This window comes from Calidris pugnax, unplaced genomic scaffold (genome assembly GCF_001431845.1).
Source record: "Calidris pugnax isolate Ruff unplaced genomic scaffold, ASM143184v1 scaffold31, whole genome shotgun sequence".
NCBI classification, from domain to species: Eukaryota; Metazoa; Chordata; class Aves; order Charadriiformes; family Scolopacidae; genus Calidris; species Calidris pugnax.
Window position 1 is genome coordinate 8218066 of NW_015090786.1, and position 14718 is coordinate 8232783.

The 14718-nt window shown below is 40.2% G+C and overlaps 1 protein-coding gene across 3 annotated transcripts in view; it reads left to right on the plus strand.

Moving 5' to 3' along the window:
- SPTLC3 (serine palmitoyltransferase, long chain base subunit 3) overlaps positions 1 to 14718 on the plus strand; it is a 93095-nt gene that overhangs the window by 43965 nt on the left and 34412 nt on the right. For all 3 annotated transcript variants that reach the window (XM_014966340.1, XM_014966338.1, XM_014966339.1), the window contains exons 5-6: positions 9140 to 9264; positions 11418 to 11511. In XM_014966340.1, the coding sequence (XP_014821826.1) occupies positions 9140 to 9264; positions 11418 to 11511 (219 nt within the window). The remainder of the gene's footprint in view (positions 1 to 9139; positions 9265 to 11417; positions 11512 to 14718) is intronic.

Consider the following 14718-nt stretch of genomic DNA (forward strand, 5'->3'; position numbering starts at 1 on the left):
GTGGAGTTCAGGATCCTTAGGGCAGCGATGAAGGCACACGGCAAGCTCACTACCCTGGACTTCAGGAGAGAAGACTGGCTGCTTCAGGGATCTGCTTGGAAGACTACCATGGGATAAAGCCCTGGAGAGAAGAGGGGCCCAAGAAAGCTGGTTAATTTTCAAGGATCACCTCCTCCAAGCTCAGGAAGGATGCATCCCGATAAAGAGGAAGTTGGGCAAAACCACCAGGAGGCCTGCATGGATGAAAAAGAAGCTCCTGGAGAAACTCAAATTCAAAAAGGAGGTGCAAAGAACTTGTGCAAAGCGTTTGACACTGTCCCACACAACATCCTTGTCTCTAAATTGAAGAGAAATGGTTTTGATGAATGGACCATGGTGGATAAGGAACTGGATGGATGGCCACATTCAAAGAGTTGTGGCCAATGGCTCAATGTCCAAGTGGCAACCAGTGACAAGTGGTGTTCCTCAGGGGTCAGGACTGGGACTGCTGCTATTTAACTGGTGCTGTTCATTGTCAGTAACATGGACAGTGGGATTGAGTACACCCTCAGCAAGTTTGTTGACAACACCAAGCTGCAAACCTCATGAAGTTCAACAAGGCCAGGTGCAAGGTACTGCATGTGGGTCAATGCAATCCCAAGCTCAAATACAGGCTGGGCAGAGATCAGATTGAGAGCAGCCCTGAGGAGAAGCTCAACATGACCCAGCAATGTGTGCTGACAGCCCAGAAAACCAACCGCATCCTGGGCTGCATCAAAAGAAACATGGCTAGCAGGTCAAGGAAGGTGATTCTTCCCCTCTGCTCCACTCTGGTGAGACCCCACCTGGAGTACTGCATCCAGCTCTGGAGCCTCCAACATAAGAAGGGCATGGACCTGTTGGACTGCATCCAGTGGAGGGCCACAAAGATGATCAGAGGCATGGAGCACTTTTCCTATGAAGACAGGCTGAGAGAGTTGGGGTTGTTCAGCCTGGAGAAGAGGAGGCCCTCTCCGGGGAGACCTTATAGCCCCTTCCAGTACCTAAAGTACACTCCTGCTTAAGTACAAAAGCATACAAAACCAATAAAAACAGTATCTGGTTTTCCTAGATTTGCCCTCCATAAAAAGATACAAGGCTTTTAACTCCATTTTTAATTCCATGCTCTTTTTAAATTATAATAATAACAAATCAATTTCTTAGCATAACAGTGCCATTTACGACATTCCTGAGGCTTTTGTGGGGCTTTCAATCTGCAAGAAAAACATTTTCCTTTTTTTAAGCCCAAGCTAGCTATTATCCCTTAGGAGCAAGATCTTGGGGTTATAAGTGGTAGTTCCATGAAAGCATTAGCTTATTGCTCAGTGGTCAGAAAGCAGAGCAAATACTAGAAATTATTAGGAAGTGAACAGAAAGCCAACCATAGAGCCTCAGTTGGCTACTCCATAAAGCGGTGATTTGCTGTCATCTTCAATACTCTGTGCAGTTCTGGTCAAAAACATTTAGCAGAACTGGAAAGTGTCAGAGAAGGGCAACAAGGATCATCAAAGGCCTCAAGCAGCTTTTGGGTGGAGAACTGTTGAGCTAGCTGTCTTCAGCTGTCAGAAATGCCTGTCATCTGGCTAGGAAAGACCCTAAAGGCTGTACAGAAATCTTCACAATTATGTGTGGCGTGGGAGAGTGGTCAGGGTTGGCTGTTCATTGACTCTTCCATTACAAGATCTACAGTGCATTGTATGAAGTTGGTAGAAGGTTCCCATCTAAATACAGGAGGTGACTCTTCACACTCAGAGCTGGCAGACCCGAGGAACTCATTGCAAAGAAGGCTGCAGATGCTTAAACTTTACACTCTCTTGCAATTTAGGGGATACTGGCCACATACAGAGGAGAGATCATTGATAGTTACCAAAACTATTATGTGATTTAGGATGTCATTATGCTGAAATTAGTTGGAATCTGGGATACTACTATGTGTGTGTTTGTCCTGCTTTCATTCTACCCCAGACATCAATACAAGACCACTGTCAGGTGAAGGATTATGGGGAAAAAGGGACCTTTTGGGTGGCGCAGTGCATCCAATACTATTTTTTTTTTAGCTTCATTTTATGTAATTAGTTGTTTAATATTTGTATTATTGTTTATCTACCTATGGCCATTACAATAATCTACCTATGGCAATTACAATCATTAACACTGGACCTATGGACTAGCAAATTATCATACAAATTGGGCTTAAATCAGGAACATACACAGACTTGTAGTTTTCTAAAGTTGGGCAGTATTTACAATAGAGGCAGCATATTAAGGAATTAACGAAACAGTAACCTGGCTGTTTTCAGTGTTTCTGAGGACACTGAATATAAGAGGACATTAAAAGAAGATACTTAAAAGAGATCCATAAGAAAGAGTTCCACATATGCTTGGGGAATGTATTCTAGGAGCAGTAGCTTGGGTGAATGTGTGAAAATGGTTGCTTGCAGACAGTAGGCAGAAGGCAGAAAATGCCAATATCATGGTCTGCTTAGAGGTGGAAGACTTTTCAGTTCTCTGTGGGACATGGGACAGAAGTAGTTCTTCAAGGATCTTGGCAGTAAAAATATAAGCATAAGTAAGATCCTTCAAAAAATTTTGGAGCAGCTGGAGATGTAGAATGAGGACCCTCTTGGTCAGAGGGACAGGTTGGGAGGGGCAATAGGACCATTTACATAGAATGGCAAGAGCATTCTAAGTGCATATGAGAATGGCAACATTAAATTTACTGAAGCCAGAGGAAAAGATGCTGCATTAACTGTGTGAGGTGTTAAGTGAGGACACAGAGAGACCTACAGCTACCTTATTAGACAAAACTGACCATGGGTGTAAGTTAAATTAGAACAGCTTTTGTCAGCAGCACTCTTTCCTGCAGGTGCAGAAAAAGTCAATCTTTTAATTTCTTTGGCTAGTTCATTATAAGTCAAGAAACTATTTGGGACATGAAAAAGCTGCAAGTTTTGTTTTCTAGGAATAAACGTTGAGTCTGAGACAATAATTCTTAAATGTTGAAGGATTCAAGTAACTGGAAACCAGCTATTCAAGTAATTCAAGTATTTCAAATATTAGGGTATTTCTCCCCCCCAGAAAAACTCTATGCTGTGTTTTATTTATTTTAATCTTTATCTCAAAAGTGTTATTTTTTAGCTTAATAAAAATGCTAACAAATTGAAATCTAACTAAATTTGAAATAGCGTGTGTTCCCTCTATATAGTGAAAAGAATGACAACTTCAATGCAAAGTCCTTTTTTTTCCCATGCAAATCAACGTATTTTAATACCTGGAGCTGGAGTTGGTTGCTGTTGGAGGCAGGCTCACAAACCTTTTGTCTGAGCCCCTCCTCTCATTCTTATGTTTATAGTCAGCCTTTTCTGAGCAACGTAACTTCGAATTATTAAGGAAGAAATATGCAAATAATTATTTAATACTGTTTCTTGCTTGCTGATTGCAGATGATAATAAGATCAGTGGTACAATTTTTTTTAAGATAAGGCAGATTATCATGCCCTGAACGCTCCTAGGCTTAGCACCGGGGCGGTGACAGGGCTGTCCCATGAGCAGCTGGTAGTTCCAATGCTCTATTTATCTAACTCGCCATTTTTCCTTATGGAGTTACACATGAGTAACAGGAGCAAATGTATCATTAGTGCTACTTAAGCAGCCAGGCAGGATTCCTGCCTTTTGAAATCCTTCTCCTGTGATTATGCCTTGGACCAAAAGACAAGCTGGAGCCTGCACAGAACACTTGCAGGGTGATTCACTCTGGAGGGCATGGTTAGGAGATTACGTTTTTACGCCTCGCTTGCACTCAGTTGTGGGGCTTTTTGTTTGTTTGGGGATTTTTTTATATTTGATTGTGATCTGGTTTCTGAAAAGCAGATCTGAAAACTTAATACCAGCGTTTTAACTACAGAAGTAGTTCCATCCCCTTCACTTCCTTCTGTTAGGTTTTAAGGCCTAATATGAGTTCCTGGCAGCGTTTCAAGAGGGTAAAAATAGTTATTTGGCTGTTCTTTCTTTTATACTATTTCAAAGCTTTGATTAGGGCCCAGGCTCATCTTAAACTCAGTGCTGTACAAATACAGAAATAAATATATCATAACCTTGGCTACTTTCTGATAGTGTATGTTACAAAATTACAAAACAGTTCCAGAGAGGAGTTCTCCTCCTTTGTCATCTCCTACTAACATCATTTTCCTTTTTGTGCCTACTCTCTCATAAATACCTGATCCAACTTATGATCAAAAGTTCAAGTTTGTTCCTGGTATTTCACAATTGCAAAAGTATGCTTTGCAAAGCATCATTAAGGTCTGGACAGTCTGTCTTCTGGCAGGTGAAACTGAAGGCATCAGGAATAACTAAGGGTTGTTGACCGTTAAAAACCTTAAATATCTCCATATCTCCAATTTATAATGTTATCTAAGTATGTGCAAATATTTAGACACCTAAGATACTGCCATTCAGGCTTTGGCGTGAAGAGGCTGGACTTCAGCTGTGAATTGCAGCCTTGTGTTTTTGCAAAAGAGAAAAGCAAACAAAACTGGAAGATCTAAATGAAACTGGATTTAATCTACTCTTTTCTGAGAATCAATACATTACACGGGTACACTGTTGTATCTGTGACACCCACAGCATCTTTGTGGTATGAAAGCTCTATCAGCTGGTAGCAACATTAGGAATGCTTGAGTTTCCTTTCTTTCAAATGCTTCTTCAATACCCACTTCTTTTAAGGCTCTTTTATGTGCATGCATTGCTAAATGAAGCAACTACATAACATTACCGTGCATTTCTCTTCCTCTCTGCCAATATGTATCATTCTGTAGTTTTAGGCTTTGCTCTTGTGGGCTCTGTAGGACAGTGATATCATCTGCATCGTCCACTCTTGTAGAATATGTAAATAAATAATAATCTTTGTACGTCTTTTGCTTCTTCATTCTTCTAGTAATAACTCATCCAATCTTGCTTTTGTAAAGGTGTATATTTGTTTCAGTAATATTTTTTCATCTCTGACAAATATCTTACTGGAGTGAGTTTGTGAGCTTAAGTTTCAAATGTGGCAGGGAAGTTTAGGTGTTTTGTTCTGTTCCCCACCCTCCTAAGGATGCCTTTGTTAAACTGTCATTTTCATAGAGTAATGGTTCATATCCACCTTGGTGAGTCACCCCAGTGATCCATAGAATCCCTAGTTGCTGTTCGGATGTGGAAACGGCTTTTATGGGAATCTGTTCTTTTTCTCTCAATGACTTGTTGCGTATATGAGTTAAATCCTCCAGCTTTTGTTTAACTTGAAGCAAGCAGGTGTTTTCCTGTCTTCTTTGGGTCTCAAAATTCCAAATAAAAAATTCAATTAGAGGGTACTCCTGCCAGTGTTGGCAGATTAACCAGTGCATGTCATTAGCACCTGCAAGACTGTATTGACAGACTAACCAGTGACATAAACCACCGTGTTCAAGCTGAAAGCATCAAAGCTAAATAATGAACTGTGTGAATCATGAGAAGTGCATCTTCAAGCTTTATCTGTCTGTTAGACTGACAGTGACTTTCAACCCAAGAGCAGGGGTAAGCTTACAAAAGCCAGCCAAAGCACACTATACTTAATGTCCCCTGTCCCCATAGTGCAGTGGCTTGTTGATAGAGGAAACTGAGTCATCAGATTTTGAAAAGGAGGGAATTTGCTTTGAAAAGTGTGGGGATATGTGGAGGTGGCTATCATTGTGAAAGTCCACTTGTTGTAAGAGCTTCAACTTCACTTTCTGTAATACCTATATAAACTTGAAACAGAGTACCACTTGTACTCTGTTGGATACAACTGTTCAGCAGGGAGGAATAACTTTTCAAAGAAAGTATTCCATTTTGTTTCATAAGGATGCAGGTAGATTTCTCTCTTCCTTTTTGTCTTAAATCTTCCCCAGTAACATTAAATACATTCTTTAGCTGTGTGCTCGTTTCTCAGGTCAAACCAAGCTGTAGTCAGCATAAAAATCAGAGTAGGTAGAGTATGGGGAAAAATTCTAGTGTCTGTGTATAGGACAAGTATAGAACGTATCTGTGTATACAGTGTATTAATAAAAATATATATACTATATCAGTTTTGATTCACCAGATCATGAGGCTGATCTGAATCCAGCACAATACATTTTAAAGGCCATGATAACCTGACTTGACACTGCTAAGGTTGATTTAATGAAGACCAGTGTAATTACTGCCCTTCTTATGTGGCTTGAGATGTAGCAGCTTGTGTCAGTGGAATTTCCTCTGGATCTAATTTGCATGTGTCTGATAGTGCTGTTTGTGCCTGTGGAGGGGGTTGCTATGACCAGCTGAGAACACAAGCCTCATTCCAGCAAAGCATATCTGACCCCCTGTTTTCTCCAGTGAAGTGGTATAATTTGTGCAGTTTATATGGTGTCCAAGCACTGACCCATACTGGAGAAATCTTCTGATATGATTAAATAATTGCATAATTTATTAAATAAATACCCCTTTTACTTTAAACCTGGGAAAATGCAAGCTGATGTGCTTTATCAGCTCTGCTTGATGTGTATCGCTGTCACAAACCTCCCACTGTCAGTACTATGTGTATTGTATTGCTTCTGCAACACCTCACCTACCACCTACAATATTGTCATTATAATTAGGGCTCATTTTGCAAATCCTTGTCATTCAGGTTTTTGTTTTGCAAACCGAACCACCAGTGATTCCAATTTATATTCCAGGATTTGTAGGCAATAGCGATACATGAGATCATCTGCATTAGCTCTTAAGATAAGTAAATAATAAGTAGGAATTTTCAGAGTGTCTTATTCTTCACCATCACAATATCAAAACAACAACAAAAAAAAAAAGCCAAAAATGTGCTGCTCCTTTCTGGTTCATCTAATAGATGCTTGAACAGAATAATCTGTAGTGAGTCAGGCTTTTCATGTTTGTAAAAACAGAAAACATATGATGCAACCCCAAAAAGCAATGTAACTCCACCCCAGTATTGTCAGATTTACCCCTGGAAGAGTCAGCGACAATTTTCTCATGCCTTAAAGTGCTTGTCTTGCAAAGCAGGCTCTGCATGTTTCTCATCTCTCACAAACCTCTTTCTGATTCAAGCTGCGACCATAGTGTGGCTGGCTTCAAGCTGCCATTTCAGACTTCTGTGTGCTGATAGCCCTCAAGTGACAAAATAACATCTGCAGGGAACACAAGGGCAGCTGACGCTGCTGGAACCCTCAGTTATCAATGAGTGCTGTAGCCCGGTTGAAGACTGGGCTCAAAATGCAAAAAATACAGAACTAACCATAGAAAAACACCCGGAGATGTACTGGGCTTACAACTTAAGACATAGATTCTCAAACACATCTTCAGTGAGCAGCTCAATTCTGAAACACTATGTGGTTTTGTATTTCATGGACCTTGGCTACAAGGTGGTGGCTGTGTGCAGAGCCATCACATATCCGTGTGTATCTCGGGATCTACAAATGCAAAACGTAGCCAATCAAAGGGCTTCATGCAGAGTCAGCTCACATCTACTGGGGGTTCTCCAGAGCCAAATTTTCTGCATTGCGTTACCTGACTTAGCACAGAGCTACAGACAACCCAGCTCAATGTACATCCAGTGCGATAAAATGAGTGGAGACTCTCTTCAAGCTCTCCTGGAGTCAGCTCAAGTCTAGCAGAACCCACACAGGATCTGTGCAAAATCACAGCACTGCTGTTCTTTACTGTCCGTGTAATCCAGTTTTTTCCAGAAACCCCATGATCCTTGCTCCTTGCCTCTCTGGCTATTGGAGATTTACCTGCCTGCAAGATGTTTTTCACATTTTGTTGCCAAGTGAATGCCATTCTTACTTTGAATATGCAACAAGAAAAAATAATCAAAACACTACCTCACTGTAACCAGCTGAGTTAGTGCTGTAGGTGAAGCTGTATTGCTGCCATTTTTATTTTATTTTTTTAATGAGCTTTCCTCCATGATGAAAGTAAGATCATCTTCCTGACTCGTACTTGTTAAGACACTGTAGCCAAGCTTCTGCTTTGCTCCATTTATCTGCCCTTTGTCCATCACAGTGAACACAGATTTCTTGTTCCCATCAATTGTAATTCACTTTGTCTATATTATTGTGACATCAATTTGTGCAGTGTAAGCGAGGTGAGATATTCGTTTCCCTAATTTTTTCCTTCTGCCCACTGCTTACAACCTTATTAATAGGGGAAATGCTCTGTCAGAATCCACAGGCCACTCTCTTTTCTTCCCCACAGATCATCCTGTAAGAGTTCCTTCTGCCTTGGTACCTGCAATGCACAGCCAGGCAACCAAAGACTAGAGAGCTGGCAAGTTGAGATAATTCGTTACTGTTCAAAGTTATTTGTTATCTCAGTCTCTTAACACCACTCTTTCATTTGTTGCCTTTTGTATTTTGTTATCCTCCATTGTGAGTTGGGTGGGAAAGATACTGCTTTTGTTGGATAGTTGGAGCACCTTACTTGTTTGGAGACTCCAGGCACTAATATTAGATAAATAACGTGCCATAAAGAAGGCTCTCTAGGGTTGCCTTGTCACTGATGTCTGACTTCTGAGAGTGAGGAAAGAGGAGAGTTATAATCAGTTGTGGAGAGTGGCATAGCTTTACCTTCCAAAGCAGAAAAAGATGGAGAACGCTTTTGTTTGTTGATACATATAAAATCCTAAATAAGGATTTTGTACACGTAAAAAGAAAAAATGAAATAGTTTTGTTGTCAGCAGTTTTTGCTTTCACTTCCAGAGGGAATTCAAGAACGCCTAAGATGTTTGTCCCACATTTCCTATAAAAAGGAGGGTTTTTTGTCCTCACTGCAGGAGGGAGAAGAAGGCACAAAATTACTCTTCAAAATAAACTATGTCACAAATTGTTCTTATAGAAAAAGGAAACCTTTTTGCCAAAGTAACTGCTTTGCTACCTTAACAGCAACAGTATTTGTTAGCATTAACATGCTTGCTTTTTCTTGCTTTATCCCACACGCACACGATACAAATAGAAGACTTAACATCATATAGCCTAATGACACACTTCTACCTTGTTCTTTTTTATGTTTCACATCCTTAGAATTAATAACTTTCACAGTTTAATGAGATTTAAGATTCCCTGTGCTTGTTTCTGCAGGCACCCTGGACAAACATGTAGAACTAGAGAAACTTGTGGCCAGGTTCCTTGGTGTGGAAGATGCTATGGTGTTTGGCATGGGCTTTGCAACTAACTCCATGAATATTCCAGCCCTTGTTGGAAAGGTGAGTACTTCCTTAAGGAATACATAGAACAATTATTTATTAATTGTTTTAACAACTGTTGCAGTATTCTATTAAGTGGAAAGGCTTGATTGAGGAACAAAGCTTGATATCAGGAATGCATGAGTCATAAGGCTGATGACCTTGTGACCTTAAATATGCTCCTTCATCATTTTTCTATAGCTCTGGGTGTTGCTATCACACATCTAACATCTATTTAAGGATGAGTGATAAGGTTGTTTAGCTTCTCTTAATGAAGTTACTTCTCCCTAAAAAGTTAGCAAACGTTGCATCACATTACTCAGGTGTGTTGGGATGAAGTATTTGGGCTACTTGCAGAGATATTGCCTGGCTGCCTGCGGTGAAAGATGATGATTAGGATATTTTTTACAGCACACTCAGAAGAGAGAAAGCACAGTGTTTAGCATTCATGATGAACAGATCTCCACCCAGCCCTGCAAAGAAAGCTGGGTCGGGTTCTTATTTGGTGTTGATTCTTATTTGGGTTCTTTTTTGGGTTGGGTTCTTATTTGGTGTTGAAGAGACTTCATCTCCAATTTGGGGTACCTGTCACAAAGGCATGGAAAAATCCATCATCCTGTCAATCACAACTCCTGACGTAACAAGCAGATACACTGTGCTGTTGGCTGAGAAACTGGGTAGCTCCTCTTTAGTTCATGCAAGTGTGAAACAGTATTTCCCTCTTGGTGGAGATGGAATTAACACACTGTGTGGTGTCTGATCAAGATTTCTTCTGGAGCACCAGTGTAGAGGTGAAGTCACTTCTTCACTCACTATTGAAGATAAATCCATCTTTTGCAAGAGATTTCTGAAGTGCATGTATACAAGGGCTGGGCAGGGACAATTGCTTCAGCTGCCCAGAACATGAACTTTAATCTGCAACAATGCTGGAGAAGTTGCCCGGAAATTTCTAAGGGAACAGACACAGGGAATTAATAAAGGTAAATGGATGAAATTGCAGACATACATAACAGCATAAGATACTTGTCTGTTGCTTAGGAATTTTCCCTCAGCTGGTCTCATGTGAAGACTCAGGCCTCTGTCTGAGGTGGGATATTTAGATATAAGTGGCACAAATAAAGATATTACTATCTATATTACATAGAAAATAACTATAACAGTTTAGTATATATTAATATTATGGAGTATTGTAATATTATATATTGCAGATAATATGTAATTGTTCTATGTTGGGGAGATTTATTCCTAAATTTTTCTCTGTAATTAAGCCTAGCAGCTACATTTTCTTGTCAAGTTGCATGCAGTCTTAACTGTCAGTTCTGCGTAACAGTCTTTAGGCAGATTTGTTAGAGTATCTCTCAACCTAGGCATAATCTGTGTTTCCAAAATAAGTATTTACTTAATGCTGAATTGCCTTTTGGGTAATGAAACCACAGCATAAGATAAGATGTATAATAGAAAGCAGGGCTAAATTAGGGTTCCAGTTTGAATTTCAACTGTGAATCCTGGCTCCTGTTAATATAATATACAAAGTTATTTCTCCTGCATTTCTATTTTAGTTTCTAAAAATAAAATGAGTTTCCAACTGAGTTACTTAAAAATATACTACAGGTCAGTTGTATATGCATTTACCAGAGAAAGACTCTTCCCGGTGCCTAGGCTCCAGTCACATCTTCATGGAAGTGGGATTTAGGAGGCATCGATCTGTCCTGATCTCATTTCTGCAGCCCGAAGTGCTGATGTTAGTCCAGCCTCAGTATTACTCCTCCTTACATTACTGTCATGGATTCTTTATATACGGGGTGGTGACTGTATTTTCTTTGCAACACGAAGTAGATTGTAGACAGGTGATAGAGAAAGCAACATCACCTGATTTCGCTATAAAGCAGTCAATCTCTACTATGGTTATTTACTACTTTCCAGTTAGAGGAAATATTTGACCCCTTTGCACCACCTGGGAATGCCTGAGAATTTCATCCCACAGTATGTGCCTGCCTCTGCAGCGCGTCCTGGCACCTTCAGAAAAGTGGTAGATAATCCAGTTCATGTTTAATACTTATGGCTTAATTGATGCAATGCTGTGTCATAGACACACGTGTATGCTGACACACACATGCACACAGGTCAACAGCCTCCCAGTTCATGCAGATGCTTATTGTACTCCTTCTCCACAGGGCTGCCTCATTTTAAGTGATGAGTTGAACCACACTTCTCTCGTTCTCGGTGCGAGGCTTTCAGGTGCTACTATTAGAATCTTCAAGCATAATAGTGAGTATTGAAGTTGGAAATATTTAGAGACATAGTTGTTCACACCTCAAAGGCAAGAATGCTTCCTTTCAATGCTTGCATTTCTGTCAGTTCCCAGATAATACCTTTGTACAGACAGAAGGATTAACTGTTCAATACTATGAGTGATTTCTCATGAGGAAGAATTAATAGTGTAATACTATAATTGCTGTTGTGCGTAATTTGGGTCATCAAGTTGGACTTTAATTTCAAAATCCAGAGTCTTAATTTCTTTGCTCTCTTTTTGACATGGCTAATGACTGTGTGCTGTCATAGAGGTTTCATTGTTATTGTCACTATAGCCAAAATAGCACAAACATACTTACAAAAACATACTCCGTATTTCCTGCCTCTGTTTCTAGCAGGTTCAGTGCAACCAGTGGTATATTAGCGTGGCATTACTTTGAAACAATTACCCTGAATTCCTACGGTATACCAAAGATGCAAATGGTTATATTAAAAGCATCAACCCAAATATTCTTTGAAGTATAATTTTAATACATAAATCACACATTAACTTTGCAGTCATATAATTATCTTCTAAAATACTCCTGTTTTTATACTTCTATTTAGTTAATGCTGCTGTGGTTATTGTCAGAGAAATTGTGACTGACTTTGATGACAGGAGCTTGTTCTTTTCCCTTATTCCCCATTCTAACTCCCCTTTCCATGCCTATTGTTGCCACCAGGCAGTGATTGCAACAGAGGTTAAGAAGGTAGAGAAATGGTGAGGAATGAGAAAAGAGGTCTGTTCACCTTTGTTAATAGCTCATACAGTCCCTTCTCTTTATTAAGTGTTGTGTTTAGCCCTGAGGTGAGAAAAAATGAATTATGCATATGCATCAAAAGGCCTAAGGATCTGTTGGAATGAAAAGCACACAATAATTATTATATAAAGTGTTGTTATAATTAATATCTATTCACAATTTGGGCAAGAAGCAATTTCTGAAGATCATTCAAGAATTAAAGATCATGTGAAGCCAAATGTTTTTACAGAAGTGATTATTCATAGATCAGCCTGTAGCATACCCCAGCTTGGTTGACTTCCACAAATCCGGATGTGCTAGGCATGGCTGCCATACCAGCCTTTTCTCAACTCCTCTTTACTTTGTTCCGTGCCTTATCCCACTCAGACTTAGGTTTGTATCACATCTTGTGGCATGACCTCTCACTACCCAAACCCAAATGTTCTCAGCCTCTCCACCCTTCTATGCTGCGTGCAGCTCAGCTGGCCTGTGTCGCCTCCCACAGAATTTCAAAGAACATTCCAGTTTGAGGAGTGAATTACTGTCAACTGCTGGGGAAGCAGTGAAGACCTCACTTGGAGCTGTCATTATCACTTTAAGGAGTTTGGTTTCTAACTTTCCCCCAATATTTCATTCTGCTCCCAAGGACCTTGTACCTAACCAGCCTCTGCTTTTGCTTATGATAAATTAAAGAGGATGTACTTTTGAATAATGTATGAATCTAAAAATAATAATGACCTGTCCAAAAAGCACTAATCCAGCACTGGAAAATGTAGACAGTCACTTTGAGGGTCTCAGCAAACATCAGTGGAAGCCCATCCAGGTTGTTTTGGAAAAACTCATTGCTTTCTAGATCAGCAATCTGATTTGCCAAAGTCAGTCAGTCTTGTATGGCATTTCTGAGACATCACCTTAACTTGTTTTCAAAATGGAACTGTGGAAACTTATGCAAATAGTGTTTGGAATTTGAGTGTCAGCTTTTGTCATCACAGTTTTGTAGGCCTTGAGTCTTAACCTGAGTTTGCTTGATAGAGCACCTCATGTGAAGAAGCTTCACACATTCATGCTGTCCCTCTCGGCCCAGTGGGAGTCTCTTGGTATGTTAGCTCCATGGTTAGAAAGTTCTTTCTTTTGAATATTTCCGTAATTGTACCAATGAGTACGATTACTCATACGTGGGGATGGGACATCACCAACAGCTTTTAAAATCACTTGTACAGAAACTTATGTATGTGCCTTATGCTTTGGAGAAAATAGGATGCGTACTGGGGGAGAATAGCAGTGGAAAGCATAATCCTGCAGAGCTGCCTTTGTAGGAAGCACAGTTTCACCCAGAATGAAGTAGACAGCCATGTTCTATGTGGATCTGTCAAGGAGTAGTGTAATACAAGTCAGTACAGCAAATTAATTATGGACACACATTACCAAAACTTCCAACTTGTGTTGGGAGGGTTCTTTTCAGTTAGGCAGGTGTTTTTTAGATCAGGACTGTGTTGCTTAGGCTCCCAGATTATCCTTCTTGCTAATGTGTGGGTATATGGCATATATATAGGCATGCACACGCATGCCCAAATTGTCAGAGTATGTTAGTGCTGTCATTGTCGTGCCTGTGAACAGGGGAATTAAGCCATTATCCATGTCATTCTGCTTGATGCAAAAGAAAGGTTCCGTGTGCTGTATAGGCCTGTGGCTGGATAGAAAACTTTGCATCTTGAGTTACCACGTGAAGATCTTTAATAAGCATTAATTTCAGCATCAGGTAGTAGTGTGTTTTGTCTTACTTTTTAAAATCCTCCTCTGTATTCTAGTTGAAAAAGGCAATACCATCCACGTCTTCTTTCCAAGTTCAGGGGATTGATATATATCATTTCATATAAGGAAATGACCGATCCTTTAAAGAGCTTGGCCCTGGGCATCAACCAGAGGATGTTACTGTGTCAAAGGCTTGGCTAGGGCCTTTTGATGAGCAGTTGGAACAATTCTCCAGCAAGGTGCAGAAACAAAGAATAAATCTGGGTCCTATCCCAAAGAGGATTAGGGCTTAATGTGCATTTCATTCTTACTTGTACTCACGGAGCCAAGTTGTGTGTTGGCAGGAGCTGGCTCATCTCCTTTGGAGCTGTGCCCAGTTACACACAGACACACTGTTTGACCCACTGTTGCCCTGCACTAAAGACAATAAAAGAGCTGCCAAGTGCTACCACCACTAGTGCCTGAGACATGCTTTCTGTGCAGGACAATCATAAATAAATTCCAGTCAAGCAGTAAATTTTGAAGTTACCTTTTTGCTATTAGAATGCAGCTTGAGAAAGGAGACTTCTTTCCATGCTCCTTGTTGCTTACATCAGCCTCTTTTGAAATGCTGTGTAATACCCTTGATAAAACTGCCTAGAATGTGTTTACTTTGGCTCTGACTTCCTTGGTTGCACATGTGTAGAGGAGA